Source organism: Rhincodon typus, chromosome 5 (assembly GCF_021869965.1).
Source record: "Rhincodon typus isolate 14 chromosome 5, sRhiTyp1.1, whole genome shotgun sequence".
NCBI lineage: Eukaryota > Metazoa > Chordata > Chondrichthyes > Orectolobiformes > Rhincodontidae > Rhincodon > Rhincodon typus.
Genome location: NC_063336.1, coordinates 85,999,499 through 86,023,580, shown reverse-complemented (window position 1 = coordinate 86,023,580; position 24,082 = coordinate 85,999,499). Strand labels below are relative to the sequence as shown.

At 40.1% G+C, this 24,082-nt stretch overlaps 1 protein-coding gene across 3 annotated transcripts in view; it reads left to right on the top strand.

Annotated features, from left to right (window-relative positions):
- ero1b (endoplasmic reticulum oxidoreductase 1 beta) overlaps nucleotides 1-24,082 on the top strand; it is a 72,396-nt gene that overhangs the window by 473 nt on the left and 47,841 nt on the right. For 2 of the 3 annotated variants that reach the window (XM_020510691.2, XM_048596751.1), the window contains exon 2: nucleotides 23,368-23,487. In XM_020510691.2, coding sequence (XP_020366280.2) covers nucleotides 23,368-23,487 — 120 coding nt within the window. Of the gene's footprint in view, nucleotides 1-17,953; nucleotides 18,293-23,367; nucleotides 23,488-24,082 lie in introns of those variants that run through there. The other variant, XM_020510764.2, reaches the window with a different exon arrangement.

The following is a 24,082-nucleotide window of genomic DNA, read 5'->3' as shown; positions in this document are numbered from 1 at the left end:
GTTTTTTTCCATTGACTGGGGCTCAGAGGATGCAACTTTCTTTAATTTCACTACGAGTACTCCTCTCTAAGGCCCAGGAAGTAATCTTGAAAATGTCTTTAACAATCTTGTAATACAGGGAAACACACCAGCCAAATTGCGCACAAAAGGATCCCACAATCTGTTTTTTCCTGTTGGTGATATCTGTAGTTCATGTGTAAATATTGGCTAGGAGTCTGTCGAAAATTCCCCTGCTGTTCTGCAAAAGAACCACAGGATCTTGTACTATCATCTTCGGGAGCCGTCGAGTCCTGGTTGTAACGTTTTGTCTAAAAACAATACCACACTTGTTCAGGGCAGCATTAGGCACGGATAGTGTGCTGCAGTGGGTTTTCAGTTCAGCAATGTGGGTGCATCTGTTGCTATATTACACTGAACTACTCACAGCTGGAGAATTGGGAACGAATGAGAATTTCAGGTGTTAACATAAAAAGGATTGATGGAGGAAAGACTCCATTTTTAAAGACTCTCCTGAAAGTCACATGATACACGGATTACGTAGATGTTGAATAATTATAGCAATCCACCTCTATCAATTAGTCTACATCAGATATAAAAACAATGCTAGAGAAAATCGGCATGTCTGGTAGCATCTATGGAGAGGGAGAAAGAGTTAACATGAAGTATAATAATATTTTTTAAAATCCTGCAACAGTCTTGAATGTGGTGAAATCTCTTGGGGACTATGGTCTGCTCTTCCTTCTGAGCATGCTATACACTCTAAATCTCAAATTATTTACATATTGTATCCCAGTTATTGGATTAAAAACATTATTGCCCATATGTCATTAACAACTTGCTGCTTTACTGATCAGAAGAGCAGTGTTTTATTAGAGGGAATAACAAAATTCACCGAGTTCCACCTAGGCTACTGCTTGTTGCAGCCTTTTGCATAGTTATTTAATGACTCTGACTCTTAAGACAGAACTGAACAAACATAAATAAGAAATTAAAAACCAAGTGCTGGAGAAACTCAGGTACAGCAGCATCTGTGGAGAGAGAAACAGTATCAAGAAAGCACTGCACTGTTGAAGGTGTCATCTTTCAGTTGGCTAGGCACAATGTTTTCGGGAATCTCACCAAAAATAGGATCCACTCTTATTAACACCCAAAAGGGATAGGCCCAATTCACTTGAATTATTCTCTCAGGAACCAACCTAGTGAACTTTTGCCTGTAACAACTCCAATCCAAGTACATCCTTTCTTAAATATGCAGAATATATGAATCTCTGTGCTGTACCCTAGGTATAGTTTCATTATTTATTGGGCTGTTCAGATGTTTTGTTCTTATTCATTTTAATTGATCCATTAATTGTCCTCTTGATGATCCATTAATTATTCCCTTGATGCAATGCAGCATTATTCTCAAGGGGGCAATTTGTGAAATACATTTTGCTTGAGATTTATGTACTGTTATATTTTGCTTAAATGTAGAATGGCCGGATAACTATTTATGTCATGTAAATGTTAGTGGTAAGTTGGTCTTTTACACATTAAAGTGAAGGCTTTAGAAGGTTGCTGAAGCTTTGGTTCCAGCTTGTTTTTGTAGATCCACTTTGGAGTGGTGTTGATAAAAGTGAATGCCAATCATCAGATCTCCATGGTTTTTGACTTTTGAATGTGGAGTCCAATTGGCACGTTGCACCTGCTGGACTAACTTGACTGCACACAATCATTCTGAATGTTGGCATATAATGGTTTGTACTGAGCCAACTGCATATAATCAGTCAGACCAATTAAAAGCACTGACCTGCTGCTGAATTGTTGGCCACAGTTATCACTGGGGAAAAATTGGCACTGAAGCTTTTTACTGAGTTGCAATATATTTCTCAATGAGACATTCTTAGCTGAAATTTTTCAATTTGACAGCGAGACTTGTGTTATAGTACAGTAAAAGCTCACTTCTGGCTAACTTGAAGAGATGATCATCAATAATGAATTGCAAGTCATTTCACTTTTCATCACATGTTGATATTTGCCAAACTGGCAGCTTTGGGCCAATACATCTTTTAATGCCATATGGCGTGAAACAAATTGGCTGGATCTGGCTGTGTACTGGTGGAAGCTGAATGGAATCATTAATTTGATATTTTTAGCTGGACGCTTACATATCCTACAGTTTGATGCAAATATTTGTGTGCTGAATTCCACTATGCTTGATGATGCTCATTCTGCCACTAACTTATTCATTTTTTTAGTACCACAATTTTCAAATGAATGTAAGATTACTTCTGTCTGCTGTGTTGATTGCTGTTTGGTTAGGTTGATACGGGAGTCTACATATTATCTTGTCAAAGAGGATACTGTATGATTCTGAAATAAAGTTAGAGAATGCTGGAAAAAGTCGGAAGGTCTGACACCATCTGTGAAGAGACAAACAGAGTTAACGTTTCAAGTTTGATATGACTCTTCTTTGGAACACTTCGATTCAAAACATTAACTGTATCTCTCTCCATGGGTACTAGCAGTCCTGCTGCGTTCTTTCAACACTTGATTTTTTTAAATTCACATTCCTAGCATGTGCAATATTTTTTCCTATTTGCATGGTTCTGATTTTGTTTTGCAGTTATTGCAATTATCTTAGTGGTGGTGGTTGGCTGAGATCTGTTTTCATCAATCTTCTTTTTTGTAATTCTCATCACCTTTATAACTTTGTTTTTGATTTGACATACCTGCATATTTTTAGATTTCCAAAACAGAAATAGAGCAGATGCTGAAAATCAGAAATCAAGATAGAAAATGCAGATCTACTCAGCAGGTCAGGCAGCATTTGGAGAAATTAACATAATTAATATTGCAGGCATTTGATACATTTGCCTTCATTGTTCAGTGCATCGAGTATAGGAGTTGAGGTGTCATTTTTGTGGCTGTACAGGACATTGGTTAGTCTCCTTTTGGAATACTGCGTTCATTTCTAGTCTCCCTGCTATAGGAAAGATGTTGTTAAACTTGAAAGTGTTCAGAGAAGATTTACAAGGATGTTGCCAGGATTGGAGGGTTTGAGCTATGGGGACAGGCTGAATAGGCTGGGGCTATTTTCCTGGGAGGTTTGGAGGCTCAGGAGCCTCAGGTCTACAAAAGCATGAGGGGCATGGGCAGGGTGAATAGCCGAAGTCTTTTGTTCCCAGGGTAGGGTAGGCCAAAACTATAGGGCATACGGTTAAGGTTAGATTTAAAAGGGAGCTGAGGAGTAACTTCCTCACACAGAGGATGGTGCATATATGGAAGGAGTTGCCAGAAGTGGTGTAGGCTGGTACAATCACAACATTTATCACAACATGGATTGATACGCAAATAGAAAAGGCTGAGAAGGATATGGGCCAAATGTTGGCAACTGGGAGTGGATCAGTCCAGTATGTCTAGTCAGCTGAACTGTTGAACTGAAGGGTCTGTTTCCATGCTGTGTAACTCTGACTCTATGGCTGTGCTATTCATTCTAACTGGGAAAAGTTAGAAATGTAATGGGTCTTAAGTTGTGTAGTGGGAGAAGGTGGAAGACAGGGGACATTAAATGACAAGAGTTCTGGGCCAGAGCCAAAGGAATTAGCAAGGAGACAAGTAAAGAAGTCAAAGATTCCCACAATCTCTTGACCCTCTCTTGATCTTTCTTTTTATTTTAATGGATGTTGTAATAATGTCACTGGACTTGTAATTCGGGCTAATTGCCTGATGGTACAGGTTCAAATCCTGCCACGGCAGTTTGTGGAATTCAAATTCCACAAAATAAATCTGGAAATTAAGCTAGTCTTAGTAATTATGATCATCATAACTGTCATTGTTGTAAAAGCCCATCTGGTTCACTAATTTCCTTCATCTCATGGTAGACTCTTAACTGCCCTCTGTTAAGGACACTGGCTGGCCATGCCAGCGATGCTACATCTCCTCAAAAAATAAAGAAAAAATGATGCTGGTGTGACATCAGCTGTCTCAACTTCTCTAATGTCTCACTACATCCTGGCTCCATTTGAATTTGCTGCACTCTCATGTCGGACAGTAACATTGTTATCAAACCTGCTGATGACAGTGATGATGTCTGGCATGCTGGCCACTACTGAGCAAAGGCTGAATGCCAATTCTAAGCTCTCCATCTACCTCTCCTAGACCATGACTCCTCCATCAAACATCAAGAAACATTATTTCTCAGGTGTTCATGGACCTCCCCTGGAGTTTATTCCTCCACAGCTTTCTACCTTACAATCCCCCAAAGCAATACAACCTGCTTCTCCTTTCTTCCCAAGATCCATAAACAGAACTGCTCTGGTAGATCTTTCATTTCAACCTGATCTGGCCCGATTAAACTGCTTTCTTCCTATCCTGACTTTCTTTTCTCTCCTTGTCTGATCTCCACTACTCTTCTGATACCCTTCAACAGTTTCCAATTTTCTGGTCCTAACAATTTTCTCTTCACATGGACATCTAGTCTCTATATCTCATCCCCACTAGGGTGACGTTCATTCTTGAACAGACGTCCATCAATTTCCATGAATCACTATCCACTTCCGCTTGGCAGAACTTGTTATCTCATTAAACAGCTTCTCTTTTAACTTCTCACCACCTCCAGTACAGTATGATGCAGTGGGTACCTGCACAGGCCAGAGTTATGCCTGTCCGTTTGGAGGTTATGTGGACTGCTTTACATCTAGCTCTGCTCGGAGCTGAAGAGAGAGGGGATCAGGTATGGTCAGTGTATCAGGACAATTTCCTGCTCTTTCCCCCTAAAAGGAATTGACAAGGTGCCACACACAAGAGAATGGAAAGTGTTTATGAAAGGATCTTGACAGGTTACGTGAACAGGCGGCAAATTTAGCTGATGCAGCATAATGTAGGAAAATGAGAGGTTGTCTACTTTGGTGAGAAGTGTAGGATGTTAGTTAAATGAAGAGAGACAGCAAAATGCTGTGGTTCAGAAAGGACCCTGTGTCCATGAATCACAAAAGGTTAGTCTCCAGATACAACAAGTAATCAGGAAGGCAAATGTAATGTTGAACTTTTATTATTGTATGAGAGGTACAGCATAAAAGTAGGGAACTCTCTTATTATAACTGTACAAGACATAGGTGAGTCTACACCAAGAGTAGTGTGTGCAGTTTTGATCTCCTTAAGGACTGGTAGCAGCTCAGTGAAGGCTCACTGGGTGATACCTGGTTTGAAGGGGTAAACTTAGGAAAGTTGAATAAGTTTGGCCAATACTCATTATGGTATAGAACGTGATCTTATTGAAACCAAAAATTTGACAACGTAGCTGCTGACAGACATTCCCCGCAAGGGGAAACAATCATAAGGCAGGACAGATTTCAAAAATGTTTTGGTCTATCATTTAAGACATCTTTTCTGAGGGTCATTATGTTTTGCAATTCTCTTCGCCAGAGAGCAGTGCAGGCTAGGTCATTAAATATATTCAAGGCTGACTTAGATTTTGATCTGCAAGATTAAGGGAGTTGGGAGAGGGGGTGACAAGAAATAGGAATTAAGACTGCAGTCAGTTCAACCAAGAATGTCATCAGGTCAATTTTCAGATTTCACTTTTATCAAGAAACAAGCCCCAGCCCATTCATTCTTTCCTGATGGGTGTAATCTCTGTTTTTGTATGATCCTAGTAATTCTCTTCTGTTGTACCAATTTAGCTGTGCTAAATTGCCCATAGTGTTCAGGGATGTGTAGGTTAGGTGGGTTATAGGGGGATGGGCCTGGGTGGGATGCTGTGAGAGTCAGTGTGGACTTGTTGGGCCGAAGGGCCTGTTTCCACTCTGTAGGGAGTCTAAGTCTAAGTGCCTTTATATCTTTCTTATAATGTGAAGATCAGAATTCTTCACATTTCTCCTTAGTGCAGGCTAAGCCAGCTTTGATATAGGATTGACCTAACTTTCCTATTTTAATTCTGTTCTTCTTGTTGTGCCCCAGTATATTACAGACTTCCAGCTAATTTTAAAAATGGACATAAAAGGCTGAAAAGTATGGCCACCCCCATAGGTAGATTCTGTGGGCTGAAACCACTCCCTATGTCTCAAGAAAATCTTTCACTTTACAAGACCCATACTCCAACTTCAAAGCCTCAATATCTTTCAAAAAACTTGGCCTGCTAATCAGAATATGAGATTATAACCCAGAGACTGAAATAACCATAATTTTAACAGTAATCTTTACCTCAAATCAATCTTTGTGCGTCCATGTGCCAAGAAGTGTGTGACATGCCATGTTTTAAATTTGGATTATTGTATGAGAATAATAACCTCCTTTGTTTTTAAAATCACAAAAACTTGATGCTGAAATTATTTTATTTGAGATCTACTCTCCAAGAATAAGGTAAGGCATGCCAGACAGACAGTAAAGAAAATGAAACCCAAACAGGAAAGAGAACTTCAGTTCTGTCTGTCACATTCCAGAAATAAACCTTCGAGCTTTAGGGTTTTTTTTATTTTATTAACCTGTGCAGCTACTTTTAATGATTGCTGTATTTGTATCTCATAGCCCTTTGTTCCCCTTCCTTATTTAGAGACACAGTTTCCAAGGTATGATCGACTTATTTTTCATAGTAAAATGTATCACCTATATTGAAGCTGAGCTACCAATTATGCACACTTTCTATAAATTTATTTGTTATAGTGTTACAATCATTGTCATAACTACAACTCCTAACTTGGCATCATCCATAAATTTTGAAATTGTGTATTTTTAAATCCTGAGTATGAATCTGTTTGCAAACATGTATACATATACATATACATATACATATATACATATACATGTAAACAGAGGCACTATACCTTTTTCCATGGCTACTTTGAATTTTTGTGGATGCAATCCGTGCACTCCTGGGTCTTCTCTGCTCTTTAATTTAGTTTATCAAGCATCTCCTTTCTTATCTACTTGTCTATCTTAAATGTCGTTAAAGAGTTTTTAAAAAAAAATTGTCACCCCAAGCTGTTACTTTGCCCTGCTATATACTAAGGGAAAGTAATTATTGAATGTTTCCAAACCCATGACTACCTCCATCTAGAAGGACGAGGGTAGCAGATACATCAACACCTGCAAGTTCCCCTCCAAACCACTCGCCATCCTGATTTGGAAATATATTACTGTTCCTTCAGTGTTGCTGTCAAAATCCTGGAACTCCCTCCCTAACAGCATTGTGGATATACTTACAGCAAATGGACTGCAGGATTTGAAAAAGCAGCTCAGCCTCACCTTCTCTGGGGTACATAGGAATGGGTAATAAATGCTGGTCCAGCCAGCAATGCTATGTCCCATGGAAGAAAAAGATATAATTCACTGGCATCATATGTGCATTTATTGTTTACATCCCTCAGTGACCCTGTGTCTTCATGGTTTTTTTTTGTATGTTTACAATATTTTGAATTTCTTGATTTAATAGTTTCTCTTTGCTTTCTCCAGATGTACCTCCTTTAAAATGTACCATATGTGCTAATATGTCCTTCTTTAGCTTAATGTCAATTTTTGTCTGATTTTAAATGTGACTGTGCAATTTTTAGTAAATTTGCATTAATATACAGTTGGCTGTGGTTGTGATCAGACTACATCAAATAAATAGTCAATTTAGAATAAAAACCAACATTACAAATTGTAAGCAAAAACGAAGTTGCTGGAAAAACTCAGCAGGTCTGGCAGCATCTGTGAAGGAAAAAACAGAGTTAATGTTTTGGGTCCGGTGACCCTTCCTCAAAACTGATGGTGGCTGGGAAATTGTCAGTTTGTATGCAGAAAATAGGGAGATGGGTGGGGTAGGGAGTACACGATAGGATAGAGCACGAAGAGAGAGAGAGACAGTTGGACAGAGTTCCTAACGATCAGGCTGGGAGGGTGATTCTCCTCTATCCATCTTCTATCCGCCTCCCCCTCTCTCCCTATTTATTTCAGAACCCCCTTCCCCTCCCCCATTTCTGAAGAAGGGTCTAGGCCTGAAACGTCAGCCTTCCTGCTCCTCTGATGCTGCTTGGCCTGCTGTGTTCATCCAGCTCTACACCTTGTTATCTCAGATTCTCCAGCATCTGCAGTTCCTACTATCTCTGGGAGGGTGAAAAGTTGTTAATGGGGACTGTTAGTGACTAACAACAGGGGGTGTGTAATGGCAGGCTATGCAGTAACAAGGCCTGGTGTGTGGATCAGGCTGGGAGGGTCAATACAATTCTTCTCATAGGATTGTGGTTTGTGAAAATATTGAAATTCAGTGGCTATATCTGTTCTTTTATTTCAGGTTATTTGTTTAAAATGCAAAATCTATGATTAATTTTTTTTATCAAACAACATCCTGCTTTCAAATCGCACCTTTTTATAATGAAGTAAAATGTCGCTTGTCACGTTACCAGACGACGACTGACATTTGAGCCAAATAAGATATTTGAACAGTATTATCCAAAGTGTGTGTGAAAAGGAAAATTTAGAGCAACTGTGTCAATGACTTTGCTTACATTTTATTGTTTTTCTGATTTATAGTAGGTGTTTTTTTCCCTCTGCCAATGCCTTGTTTCACTATTTCCATACAAGTTGTAGATTACATCAAACTATATATAGTCTTGATGTGTTAAGATCTCAGCTAAGAGTACCTGCTTTGTAACAGAGTTCTGTAATTTTGGGCAACAAAGGTTTTTCCGATATTCAAATGATTGAGCCTGTCAACATTAAAACATCGATAAAAGATGGTGTCCTTTGGAGATGTGAAACAACTTTTTTTCTGTTAAATCCTTGACAAGGATTTGGCATAGTTTGCTCCTGTCTATTCTTAAACACTGCAAGTTAGGTTTTTTTTCTAACAGGAGAGCTTGCATTTATATAGCACCTTGAAAATATTCTCTGCTCTGTACGCTGTGTTTATAAATTTTTTTTTTGTCTTCTCTCTATAACTCAACTTTAGTATTTAAGTGGAGATCTTTTAATTGGTTTACTTTTTAGTAAAAGATTGTTTTAGCATCGATGGACATCTTGACCAGCACCTGACAGGAACAGGAGCAGGGCCTGGTACTTGTTCTGCCACCAAATTAGATCATAGTTGGTTTATATCTCAAATCCAAGTAACTGCTATTCTTCCATATCTCTTTATCTTCTTGTCATACAAAACTCGAATGATCTTACTTTTAAAAATTTCACCTGAATTCTAGCATTCATAGTCAGTGCTTTAAGATAGGTTCCTTTGGTGTTGGGCGGGGAAAAGTAATTACATCCTTTGCTTTAGACTCTGCCAGACTATGTTCAGTTTATTTTCTGTGTCTTCCTTCAGTGTATAGACCCCCATTCTGGGGAATCACAATCTAGCTGAGAAGTCTTTGTGGAATCTAATTGAGGTAGTAATTGTATAAATACAAGAACTTGCTTTCTTTTAAAAGAAATTAGAGATTATAGATTTTCAGGTCTCTATTGGATAGAAGCAGGGATATTACATGAATGGACTTCAGCAGAAATGCCTCAACTCATTGTAGCTCTCATGAATTTCCCTAGGAGACAAACTCTGAGCTCAACTCTAGTAATCGGTGAATTAAGCAATCTGTTCCAGAATGACAGCTTTAGTTGTCAGGTAGATAAGTGCAGGGTGTCCTCACTTAGTTGGAATTTTTTGGAATACACCAACTTTAAGTGAAATGACATTAAAAGAATGGAATCCCATAGCAATCAATGGTAAGTTAGAGTTAGGTTACTGAGGTCACATGGAAAAGCCAATATAAAAGATAAAATAACTTCTCATACATGTGTACTACCATATACCTAGCTGAAATAATTTGCAAAACAAAACAAGGAAAGCTTCAGCAAAGAATGTAGTCTCTGATAGAGTCATCTAGATGTGAAACATTCACTTGCTCTCTCTTCATAGCTGCTGCCTGACCCAGTGTGATCCCCAGCATATTTTGTTTTCAGTACAAATTCCAGCATCTACAGTAATTTGCCCCTAAAGTAGGCTTCTTGCTTGCAGAAAAGTCTTTAAAGAAATTTACATTGCAGGTTCCTCTACTATTGTACCTGTACAAATAAAATACTGTGGATTAATCTGTAGTACAGCAGAGAATTTTTTTTAGAAGAAGTCCACACAATTCTAGTACAGGTATAAACAACAATTTTATTTTTAATCTTTATTTTAAATTTTAATACCTAAGCACAGGACTTTTTTTTAAAATGCTTGATCTTTGACTGCACGGCACAGACAGAAATACACCAACGCTAGAAGTGCATGTGGGAAGGGTGGGGCAGGATGGATGCTTGCTGATGGTGCAAGACAGCACAAGGAAGTTATATTAAAATGGGGAACCGCCCTTATTTTAAAAAAGGGAAGCTTTAAGCAAAGACTCCACGTATTCAATCACTTTCATGAACTCTTGTTACTGCACTAATAAATTTTTAAAAGTGAGGCAGTAGATATTATATATATGAATATTTGGAGCAATTTGAGAAATTAATCCTTGCCAGTTTATTCAAAAATAGAAGCACGTACCATTAACAATACAGTGATAACTTGGTATAGAATTGACCAAAGGATTGGAAGCAGTGTGTAGAGATGAATGTATATTTTTCTGAATGGGCAGAAGCTTGTATTGCTCTCCAAGAGACAAGCATTAGGCTAATTATTTTCCTTGTACATCAGGTACTTGAACTTGAACTTAAATATAGGGAATGTAAGTTTAAAAATTTGCAGAATATGTAAGATATACAGTAACATTAGAAAGAATTAACAGGGTTTAAAGCAGACTGCAGGAGGACATGAGGAGCCACATGGCAGGTTTAATGCGGGTAGGTGTGAAGTGATGCACTTTCGAACCAAGATTATGGTTTGCACAGCTGTGGTGGTTCCTGTTTTCCTATATGGATCTGAAACGTGGACTGTCTACAGCAGGCACCTCAAGGTGCTGGAGCAGTACCACCAGTGCTGTCTGTGCAAGATCCTGTGAATCCATTGGAACGAAAGACTCATCAACACCAGCATCCTCAACCAGGACAACAGTCCCAGCATCAAGGCACTGACCACGCTTGACTGGGTACGAATGGCGGGGCACATGAGACTCCCCAAGCAGATATTGTACTCCCAGCTCCAAAACAAGCCCCAGGTGGACCAAGGAAGCGCTTCAGTGACGCCCTCAAGGCCTCACTCTTGAAATGTGGCATTCCCACAGTCAGCTGGGAATCACTGGCCCAAGACTGTCCAAAGTAGGGAGGAGCGTCCGGGAAGGCATCAAGTAACTTGAGACTTGCTGTCAGGACAAAGCAGAAGTCAGGCGAAAGGAACGCACTGCAACACCAATGCCTCACACACCCTTTCCCATGACCAAATTCTGCCCCAAATGTAACTGAGCCTGCGGAAGCCATGTTGGTCTGTACAGCCACCCGTGGACTCACCCCGAGAGTGGAAGAGAATCATCCTTGTCTGTGAGGGACTGCCAATGATAATGACTTTTGCAGGAGCCCATATGGGGAGACAGTATAACTGCAATGCAAGAGCAAAGAAATCTGTCAGTTCCATAGTGCAGAAATTTTTCAAGCTGCAAATTGTTAAGGTATTTGTGTAAGTGAATAAGTTTTTTTTTTTTTTTTTTTTTTTTTTTTTTTTGAAGAAAACATCAGATGAGATTAAGTCAAATTTGGATCTTTTGGTACAAATTTTATTTCTCTTTTAGTTACACAGGTCTCTTTTTAGGTTAATTTTAAAGATGTTAACATAATGGTCTGTGGCAAATTCAGCTACCGATCGCTTTTACAGTTGCTATATAGGATTTATCTCACTGGGGTTTCATTTTTTTTGTAACACAGCTGCAATGACTTTGTTATGTAATACTGTTTCAGCGCTTGATCTGATTGTGAAGTGAATGTGGAAAGATAGAAATACAGCATGTTTCACTACTTTAGAATGTCCCAGAGCATCTAACAAATATTGAAGTGGTAATTCAGAGAAATGGAGTAGGCAATGGGAATACTACCACAACCCACCAAACCCATCGAATGTGTAAAGTTGCAGCATTCCGCACTCAACTCAAAGTTTTAGGCTTTGTGCTCCAGCCTCTGAAAAAGAAGTTAAATTTACAAGATTTGGCAAAGCCAAAATGCTACCATACTGAGTCAGCACTGGTAACTTGGTTAAACACAATGCAGCCTCTGTTATTCAAATGAAAGAAATATAAACGTGGAGCAGATGTAGGCCATTCAGCCCCTCCAGCTTTCCTCGCTATTCAAGAAGATCATGGCTGATCTGATTGTAACCTCGAATCCACATTCCCACTTGCATGGATAACCTTTTTACTGCTTTGCTTAACAAAAATCTATCTACCTTTACCTTTTAAAAATATTCAAGGACACTGCTTCCACCACTTTTCAGGAAGAGAACTCCAAAGACTCATGACTGAGGGGGAAAAAAGATGTTGCCTTCTCATCTCTGTTTTTAAATAGACAATTAATCACTTTCAAACAGTTATCCCCAGTTCTAGATTCTCCCAATAGAGAAAACAGCCTCTCTACAATCATCCTGTTACTATCCTTCAAGGTCTTATGTTTCAATCAAGTCAGCCCTTACTCTAACTTCAGCAGATACAAGCCTCACCTTTCCAATCTTTCCTCCTAAGACAACCCTTCTATTCCTGGTATTACTCTGATAAATCTTTTGAACTGCTTTCAATATATTTACATTCTTCCTTAAATAAGGCGATTAATATTGTTCTTAGCAATCTAAATGCAGTCTCATCGTGCCCTGAAAAGCTGAAGCACAATATATTTACTTTTGTATTCAATTCTCCTCATGATATATTATAAAATTCTATTAGCTTTCATAATTATTTTATCTGCACACTAATCTTTTGCAGTTCATGCACAAAGATATCCAAAGCTGCTGTCTCTCACTGTTTAGAATAATATGTTTTTCTATTCTTCCTGCCAAAATGGACACTTTTTTTTTTACATTTTTTACATTTTCTACATTAGACTCCATTTTCTACGTTTTTGCTCATTTGCTTAGCTTATGTACATATCCCTCTGCAGCATCCTTATGTCCTCCTCACAACTTAGTTTTCTACTATCTTTTCATCATCAACTATGCTTTTTTGTGCTTTCATCCAAATTGTTTGTATGAATAAGCAGTTGAAGTCCTAGCACTGATCCCTGTGGCACAAGGCTCATTACATCTAGCCAACCTGAAAAATACCCATTTGTATCTACTCTCTGCTTTCTGTTAACCAGCCAATCTTCTCTCCATGCCAACATGTTATCCTTTACACCCATGAGCTTTTAGTTTCCACAAATACCTTTTTGATGTGGCACATTTTCAAATACCTTCTGAAAATCTGATAACAGTGCATTCATCACTCCCCTTCATCCACAGCACATGTTACTGCCTCAAAGAACTCCAGCAGAGTCCCCCTTGTCCAGTCCCATCCCACTTACATCTGCAATTCTTCTGATGCTTTGTCAGTTTCAGAATTCCCAGTTCGTGGGCTCCAGTCACCTCCTGTGGACATGCAATCCCTTTACACGTCCATCCCCCATCCGGATGGTCTCGGGGTTGTCTGATTTTTCTGGGGGGATAGCAAGCCTGAACTGTCCCACCCACCACTACCCTCCTCTGCCAGGCCAAGCTCCTAGTCCCTTTGAACAACTTCACCTTTAACTCCTCCTACTTTCTCTAGTTCAAAGATGTGTCAATGGACACCCCCATGGCCCCAGTTATGCCTTCTCTTTATGGGGTATAGGGAACATTTCTTAATCCAGTCCTACTTGGGTCCCTCCCCACAACTCCTCCGGAACATCAATGACATTGTCGGTGTTGCTTCTGTCTCTAATCTGGAATTGGAAAAGTTTATCTATTTCGCTTCCAATTTCAACCCTGCTCTCACCTTCACCTGGACCGTTTCTGAGTTCTCCTTTCTGTTCCCTTCCTTGACATCATTTCTGGGGATAGGCTGGCCACCAACATCCACTACAAACCTACTGACTTCCACAGTTACCTTGACTATACATCCTGACAACCTGCTTCCTGCAAAAGACTCCATTCCATTCTCCCAGTTCCTTCGTCTCTATTGCATCTGTTCTGATGATGCCAACTTCGACAAGAGGGCCTTCGAAATGTCCATTCTCTTCCTCAACTGAAGATTCCCCACACTGGTTGACAGGGTCCCCGGCTGTGTCTGACTCACTTTTTGGCAGTTATCCCTCCAACAACAACAAAGGTCCCCCTCATCCTCACCTACCATCCCACCAGCATCCCCATCCAAAAGATCATTAATCGCCATTTCCGCCACCCAGACACACGTTCCCCTCCCCTTCCTTGTCAATCTTCTGTGGGGATTGTTTGTTTTTTTTTTCCCCAAAACACCCTAGTCCACTCCTCCCCCACTTACAACACTTCCCCATACCCCACAAAAAACCTTCCCTGGCAATGGCAGAAAGTGTAATACTTGCCCGTTTACTTCCTCCCTCCTCACTATGCAATGCTCATACACCCCACCTAGGTGAAGCAGCAATTTACCTGCACTTCACTCAATCTAGTCTACTGTATTTGCTGCTCACAATATGGTCTCCTGTAATTGGGGAAATGAAATGCAGACTGAGTGATTACTTTGTAGAACATTTAGGTTCTGTCCGCATAAAAGCCAAAAGGTTCTGTCCGCAAAAAAAGTCCAAGCTTCCGGTTGCCTGCCACTTCAACATGCCACCGTGTTCCCATGCAAACATTTGTGTCTTGGGCTCACTGCAGTGCTCCAGGGAAGCTTGGCGCAGGCTGAAAGAACAGCACCTTTTTTTTTTTGGGCTTGGAAACCCTGCAGCCTTCTGGACTCTATCGAGTACAACAATTTTATAAGGCTTGAGTACCTTCTTCCCATGTCCTTACCCCACTCCCGCACACCAGGCCTTGTCATCACGTGGGCTGCTACCATAAACAGCCCAATGTGAGCTACCAATGGTCCCCATTAGCAGCTATTCATTCTCCTGGGCTGACGTTTATCCATTCCTTTTGGCTACCCAACTGTTTTGTGCTCTCCTTGGCCTCCATCTCCATTTATTATTGATTCACTCCCCTACCTCACCAATCTTTATCATACATATCCACTTCCTTCCTAGCTACAATCAGTTCTGAAGAAGAGTCTCTGGATCTGAAACGTTAACTCAGCAAGTCTGGTAGCATCTTCGGAAAGAAAGCAGAGTTTTCCCAGCACTTTCTGTTTTTGTTTCCAGTAGATTTGTCAAGCATTACTTCCTTTTCACAAAACCATATGGACTTGGCCTGAATACCTTGGAACTTATCTAAGAGTCCTGCTACAATTTCCTTCCCATCATAGTGTCATGGACCGGACCAAGTCCCCTCAAAAAATATGAAGATAGCCTAGATTTTAACTTTTTCATACTTTAAAGGCTACTGTTAGGTGTTGTGTTCCAGATGCAATTTGGTCAAACTACTAGTATTGAAGTAAAACAAACTTTATTCACACACCTATAACTAGAATATGACAAAAGAAAGAAGTGGAATAACAACTTTAGTGGAAAAATTAACAGAATAATAGACTATTTAACTATTGAACAGTTACTGTCCCAATATAGAAACATCCCATAAACCCTACACCCTTAGCAAAGGCAAATTCAGTAAGTTAGATCCTCTTGCTGCAGGAGGAGAATCCTAGCTTTTAGCTGTAATAGAGAGGCATAGAGCTTCCTTTTTTCGTCTTCAAGGCCCCAGCAACTGCTACTGAAGGCTAAAACTGAAAAAATCCTTGTTCTGTGGGAGCTTGACCCTGCTCATTCAGACTGCTTCTATTGTTCCAACTTTAAAATTAAACCCAAGGCTTCACCATCTGTTTACTTTTTATTGGCTTTGGAGCAGAGTGTTCTGAATCTCTGCCTCAACCTTTCTTCATTTTTAAAAAAAGGACAAAATACACCTCTTAAAGCCAAAAGTATCAGTGCAATTGCTTCTAACATTTTCCCTATGACAGATGTTAAGCTAACTGGCTTGTAGTTTCATGGTTTATGATTTGCTCTTTTTAATAAAGGGGTTGAATGTTATCTTTCAATCTAATAGAACCCCTCCAGATCAAGAGAATTTTGGAAAATTCAAACCACTGCATCAACCATCTCACTAGCTAGAGATAGTAGGAACTGCAGATGCTGGAGAATCTGAGATAGCAAGATGTAGAGCTGGATGAACACAGCAGGCCGAGCAGGAAGGCTGACGTTTCGGGCCTAGACCCTTCTTCCCCTCCCCCATTTCTGAAGGTGTTTCTAAAATAAATGGGGAGAGAGGGGGAGGCGGACAGAAGATGGATAGAGGAGAAGATAGGTGGAGAGGAGACCGACAGGTCAAAGAGGCGGGGATGGAGCCAGTAAAGGTGAGTGTAGGTGGGGAGTTAGGGAGGAGATAGGTCAGTCAAGGGGGCGGGATGAGGCTAGTAGATAGGAGATGGGGGTGGTGCTTGAGGTGGGATGAGGGGATAGGTGGGAGGAAGGACAGGTTAGGGAGGCGAGGACAACCTGCAGCTCCCAGTCGCGAACCATTTCAACTCCCCCTCCCATTCCTCAGACGACATGTCCATCCTGGGCCTCCTGCAGTGCCACAACGATGCCACCCAAAGGTTGCAGGAACAGCAACTCATATTCCGCTTGGGAACCCCGCAGCCCAATGGTATCAATGTGGACTTCACAAGCTTCAAAATCTCCCCTCCCCCTACCGCATCCCAAAACCAGCCCAGCTCGTCCCCGCCTCCCTAACCTGTCCTTCCTCCCACCTCAAACCCCACCCCCATCTCCTACCTACTAACCTCATCCCGCCCCTTGACCTGTCCGTCCTCCCTGGACTGACCTATCCCCTCCCTAACTCCCCACCTGCACTCACCTTTACTGGCTCCATCCCCGCCTCTTTGACCTGTCTGTCTCCTCTCCACCTATCTTCTCCTCTATCCATCTTCTGTCCGCCTCCCCCTCTCTCCCTATCTATTTCAGAACCCCCTTCCCCTCCCCCATTTCTGAAGAAGGGTCTTGGCCGGAAACGTCAGCTTTCCTGCTTCTCTGATGCTGCTTGGCCTGCCGTGTTCATCCAGCTTTACACCTTGCCATCTCACTAGCCATTTCTTTTAAGGATGAAGTCCAAGAGCTGTTAACCCGTAGATCCAACAATTTATTCTGATTGTGATTTTTCTTGATTTTCCCCCCCCCTTTCGATGTCCTGATTATCATTGCTTCTGAGATCTTATTTGTATCTTCTACAATGAATTTATAGAAACCTTTTTAAAATATATATATTTCTGGCTTTCTCCCCAATTCTAATTTTCCTTTTTTTTTTGGTAGTTTCTTTGCTTTCTTTTTGGACAAGTTCTGGGAAGGGAGCAGCGTGAGTAGCCCTCAAGTATTTGCCTTTCATTTGTTTTAGATGTGGACTGACCTACCTGCGGGGAAACTTGGTAATTTTCGAAAGGAAACTATTCAACCCTTAATGCTGTCCAATTCGTCCCATTCTCCTTGCCCTTTGATCAGAACGTGGCATTTCTAGAATTTTCTCATTTTAAGTTAAGGTTGACCCCTCTCATTGACTTTCAAGTCAAGGGAGTCGTATCGATTTTGTCATTTATCTCTTTCTCCCCCCCGGGGGGTGGGGAAGGTTTAGGGTTAGGGTGGTTTACAGTGCCTGAGAGGCAGGTTCATTCGCATAGCTCAGGTAAACTTTTTTTTTAGGGGGGAGGGGATCTTCGGCATCTGTCGCGTGCGAAATGTGGCCAACAGACATTGGCTCGCCGCGTGAACGCCTATTCGAGGGGGGGGGGGGGGGTTGTGTTTTTTTGGGGGGGGGGGGTGCCGGGGGCGGTGGGTGTATGCGGCGCGTAGGATGCTGGGAATTGTAGTTCTTCGTACTTGGAGCCGGTGCACGAAAGGGAAAAACAACTATAATTCCCATGATCACCGCGTGCGCACCTGCGCAGTCAATTAGAAGGGCAGAAGGAATCGCTGAAATGGGCGAGAAGCCGCTAGAGCGTGCGCACCACGCTGGGGTATTGCGTGGGCGTGTGTAAGGAGGTGTTGGGCAGCCTCACCAAGGAGGCAGGGCAGACAGGAGGAGGAGGAGGAGGAGGAGGCGGCGGCGGCAGCGGCAGCGGCAGCGGCGGCGTTGAGCATCTTGGTCTGATAGCCGGTCCCTGTCCCTGTCCGTCGCCGAGTTGCTCTGAGGAGTTGCCTGCTACCTCTGACTTAGTTACCGTTAAGGGCGGTGATGAGCGCGGTCCCGGCGGCATTGGCCGCCGTCTTTAGCTTGTGTTCGATCTCGGAGAGCGGCAGCGTCATCACCAGCCAGGTACTGTACTGCCACTTTTATAGTGGGATCTCACCCTGTCCTCTGAGTAGGTGTATGAAAACAGGACTGCTTGTTCCAGTTCGAGACTGTTATTGATTCCATTCAGTCAGCAACCGCTTTGTAAGCGACGTTTCCCCATTCTCTTAGGGTGATTTTAAAAATCACCATGAATTGATCATAACGAAAACGAGAAAATTACTCTTCAGTGTTTTATTCCCACGTATTTCTGAAGTAAAGTGAATTTTGTCAAATGTGCATCTAGTTTTATCTTGTCAAAATAATCAAGTATGAGTCACGGGGGGTTGTATTTGTTTAAACCAAAATAGCTAGGGTAAAGGTTGAAGCACAAAATTAATAAACCGGGATGATTTTCAGTACTGTGTGGATGTGTCAAGAATTGGTGTATATCTTGTGCATAACCTTAGCCTAACTAAGAACGTTTTATCGTTTGTAGGTGGTTGTGGAGGTTTATTTGAAAATATTTTCAATGAAAATTCGGATTGCTCATTTAATCATAATGACGATCTTAAATTGAATGCGTTTTAATTATTGATGTAAGGCATGGGAATCGCTCAAGCATTGGTGCCAATTCGTACTAGTCCATCGGCCGAAAACGCACGGAACACGTACAGATCGGCATATTAAATAGTGTGTTAATACTATAGAAAGTGATCAAAAACAACTTTATCAAACGCCTCATAATGTTAAATTCATGTATAGCAAAAACGTGTTGCGAAGCCGATATACTGGTATTAAGTAGTTGTTGCACTGGATTAAGAACTGCAACGTTGTATGTTGAAAAATGTCTACTTTCAGAATAGACAAACCACAAATAAAAAATGCTTTGTCCGATTTTCAATCTGAAGTCCTTTCTATTACAGTGCAGAAAATACAGCTCAGTAATAAGGTTTTAAAGCTGAATTCTGTAAACTTAATGCAAGATATACAATTTTACATTCATAGTTACTTTTAACTAACCCAATCACTTGGAAAGGTAGTTTCCAACCTATAAACCTTTGACTTTCTTTCCGGTGGTACATCATAAACTCCCTTTCCCCTTCTTTACCCCAATTGTTACAAGCTGTTTAAGCCCCTCACTCTGGAAGTGCATTTCTCAACCTTTCCATCTTTATTTAAAAACCCTTCTTAAATGTTGCCAATAATCAAGTTTGTGTAAACCTTTCCACTATTTTAGAATTTGACTTGCTAGTTATTTTATTTATAGAACTCCAAGCTTAAAGAACCCTTTTTTTCCTCTGTTAAAGACACAAATTATATATTGGTGATTGCTGCTTGCTGCTTTTATTTTTCTGTTGCTCATTCCTTGCACCTCCCCAGCAAAGATTGTAATGTCCCAACTCGGTTACTACCCAGGCTGGGTTCAATTTAATGTGACAAAGTCGGGCTCACCTGAGACTTTCTGGTGACACATCTTTCACTTAAACACCACCTCGTTCGTGCTTTGTACCTTGGTGTATATTACACATGGATAATAAGTTGCTTATTAGTAAGTTACATTTTCACCCAGTGAATGGGAACTAAGTTATTGTTTAGGTTGGGCTCAGATGTCCCAAGACACCGCTGTATGTCTGTTCCATCACTGGTGCAACTCACTAACTGCTATTTGTAAGTGACTGTCAAAAACAGTAGTAGGGAAGTGCTCTTGGTTATGTACACCAGGGATTGAAATAATTCCCAAGGCCTTCTACAAACTGTTTTTGTTTACTGTATCCTGCCGTGTAGTACTGTATTGGGATACGCACTGCAGTCACCACCTGGTAACTTGAGCACAATTGCCAGATAATAAACAAACTTACCTTGGGGAGTCTTATCCTGGTATGTAGTGAAGTGGGTGCTTTTGTCATTACTGAAGTTTTAAAGGGTAAAATAGCAGAAGTGTATATTTCGGCAATCTTAAAGAATACAACACTTTAGACATCCGTTTCCATAAAGCAGAACTGTTGTATTGCACACAAATGTACAATATTGTAGGGGCTGGAAACCTTGAAATAAAAACAAGAAAATACTGGAAATAATCAGTGATTTAGTAGTGTTTATAGGGAAAGAAACTCGTTCTGATGAAAGGTAAAAGCAAAGTACTGCAATTGCTCAAGATCTGAAATAAAAACAGAAAATACTGGAGGAACCATCTGTGGAGAGAGAAACAGTGTGTGGACAGAAACACTAGCTCTGTTTTTTCCATCACCACAGATGCTGCCAGACCTGTTGAGTTGCTCCAGCGCTTTGTGTTTTCTTTTACTTCTGGTGAAAAGCTATCAAACTAAAACACCAAGCTTTGATTGGACTCCCATTGCCAATTCTGACATGACCACCTTGAGCTGTAATGTTTCTTCCTATCTTCAGGGACACTCTACTATTCCAGGATAATCCTGTGAAGTGTGAATGCTATTGCCATCATTCTCTAAATATGGACAGTTGTATCAGCTTTTGTGTCAAGCATTAAAACTGTCCAATAGCTGTCCCTTCAGATGTTGGGTACCTGTTGCACTCATCTCTCCCACTCTTGCCATCCTCCTTTCTACTCTAAGACGCAAATATGATTCTCTCATGTGCAAGTGGTAGTTCACATGTTTGTTTTCCATATGGTAAACTTTAAATACTTGCTCTAATTCTGGTTATAATGCATAACAAATTAAGATCTAGCAAGTTTGAAAGAGAGCATTTCTTCACTTGTTGCTTGAGCATTCACCTTTCTAGCTTAAACAAAATTTTGTTTTCCACGTTGAAACCTTTCTCCAGCAAAACACCTAATTTCCTGATTTGGATCATGTAACATCAGCTTTAATCCACTTAAAATACGTGGATAGTAATCATTATATTTTATCATTGTTTTACAAACTTGTCTTAAAATTGTGTTAAACAATAAAAGGTAATTATTCTGCATGATAAATTCCTTCAGAATATTCTTTTAAAATTTCATGTATTGTGCAGTTTCAGATATATGCACAGAAGCTGAGTAATTGTAAAATGTTCTTGGGCACTTGTTCTTTTTTAAGTATTTTTATAACATGTCTACTTTAAAATTACTTTACTTTTTTTTTATTCAATCTTTTAAAAAAGTGACCAAAAGTTATGAGAACTTTATATATGATTGCTTTTAAATATTAAATTTATAGTATATGTCAATCCATAGCCTTTTGACAAATGGCCCTATTAGAATATCTTCAAATGACTGAGTAAAAGCAAAACTGTTACTGAGACTTTCCAGTTTAAACTGCTGCACATGTATTATAATACTGACTAATTGGAACATGCATTCAATCTTGTGGTCACATCCACAAAGCTCAGCTGATGACTGGCTTACTGTATCACCTCTTTTTTTTTAAAGAAAAGCAGTCACTATCAAATTATTAAATGCTAGGTTATTGTTTCTCCCTGTTTCTCCCTCTACACAATGCATGATCTGCAGAGTATTTGCAGTATTTTTGTTAATGCTTGTAACAAATCACCAGGTTGTTTTAAATTTTTCAATTTAGTCTCCCTCAACCATCTAAATGTGAAGGGTATAGCGAGTTTTCAGAATGTGTTATCAATTTAATTCTTTAGCTCTGGTGAGTGGTGACTGCACCTGTTGTCTTTGGTGAGGCAAAATACACCCTGCAGGTTGGCACCCAAAATTGGGTGTAATGTTCCAGATGAAATCTGACCAAGAATCTATGACTAAAGCATCACTTCCAGACTTTTGAATGCCAACCTCTTCGAGATAAGCACCATTCCATTTGTCCTTTTAATTTCTTTTCATATTTTTACCTCTGGATCATCAAGGGTTCTGAGGGATAAAGATTGTGCACTGAATATGTGCAGCAATTAACAGCAAAATGTAGGATAGAGTTGGTTGATTTAAGGATCTTACTGATAGTGACTAATGGTGGGAGAGAGAAGAGGGTTCTTTTCTATGGTTTGTTCTTGAAGAAGAATTTGTTACCCATCTCTATTTGGCCTGAGGGATAGATGGTAGGTCCTGGGTCTATCCTTATGATCCTTGGGAAGGGGTCAAAGAAGAGGAGCTCATCTAAGCATATGTCAACTTTAGCACAGAACGAGCAGTTTGAGTGCCTGAACAAAGTATTCTATTAAGACACATTTTGAAATGCTCAATATCACTCCCCAAGTGACGAGTTGTTCTAAGTTGCTTAGCACTGTAAGAGATTACCAGTAAACTTGCCATGTTGAATGAAGTAGTGGTGATTTGGTCATAACTTTCTAGACAAATATTTGGTATATAACAACAAATTCTGTTACTTTACCACCCTTGCAGCTATACGTTTCTAATGTGGTAGTGGTAGAAAGGAACAGTTTTCTTGGGGATAGGATGACCAAGAAAATTCAAGGGTTTGGAAGCTTAATACACTCAACCCAGTTGTCCTCATATTTCTGTACTTTTAGAATGGGATTGTGTGCATTTTATTCCTTTCTTGTTTGTGTGGAAACTCTAACTTAAATTTGCAATTTTGACAAAGGTGAAAAATAGACCTCTTTGTTTGACTAGCAAGAGATTTTCATTTGCCTTGTCAAAAATTAGTTTTGCAATCTTCAACTGTTTCATTTACCTGAAATATTTCAAAATTCAGGATCTGTCTTGATTAAAAGGTTTGATTTTTGAGAGCAGGCGAAGCTGCCGTTTAGTGTTTTGTAGCTATTAGGTTGTTGCTTTGTAAGTGACAAAAATTTTCCAGTTTAGTTCATAATATGGGACAAATCGAGTGGCACATCGTCTAAATTTCTTTTGTATTTTTGTTACTTTACCACCCTTATGCACAATCAAGATTTTCTGCTTTGATACATCTTTAAAATTATTTTTGTAATTTATCTAATTTCAGAATCAGATGAACCATTGCTGAAAAGTAGTTTTGGAATTTCCCGTAAGGACTATACATATTTAGTATTTAATATAGGTATGTGATAAGATCTGTTTTGAGATACTGGCCAACCTGTCATGTCTCCAACATTTTTCATTGTTAGCAATAAACCAAGCAGGCAATTATCTGCAAATCTTTAATAAATTTATATCTTTAATTTTATATGTTTTTGAAATGAAATCTAATGTTTTGCAGCTGACAGGTGTCTTGGATGACTGCTTCTGTGACATAGAAAGCATTGATGATTTCAACAGCTACAAGATCTTCCCTAAACTACAGCAATTGCTAGAAAGGGATTACTTCAGATATTATAAAGTAAGATCTCTAACTTGCTAAAAACTAAGTCGATCCAGTTGTGTTTTTTTTTATATAGAGGTTCATTAAATTTTTTTTAATAATAAATGATTAATGGTAGCTGAGCTCTTGTTTAGTTCTGATCCAAGGCAAATATATTTTTCTTTGAGCTGGGGAGAAACAGCTTTAGTAGGGCTCAAAGTAAGGTCTAGTCCAAGGGTGGGATTGTGTGGTCAGGTTGCGCCCAGCGTAAAGGGGACAATCTGGCTTGGATGTTGCAGGCTGGTGTTCTGGAACGGGTGCTGATTGGGAAAGGAGAGGAATCAGTTTTAGTTACCCAGAATTTTAAACTTCACAAGCATTTCTCACGAAGTTGACTGCAGCAGGTCTTTCTCATGGTGCTGATATATAACCCGTCTATGCTATTACAATGAATGACCTGAGTTACGCTATATGGGTGGAAATGTGAAATAAGAAGGGGATGATCACCTTGTTGGGATTCTATTATATCCCCTGTTTCCAACCCCCTCCCAAAAAAAGAGGTATGCAGGAAATGGAGAAGCAAATATGTAAGGAGATCTCCAATACCTGCAAGAATAACAGGGTTGTAATGGTA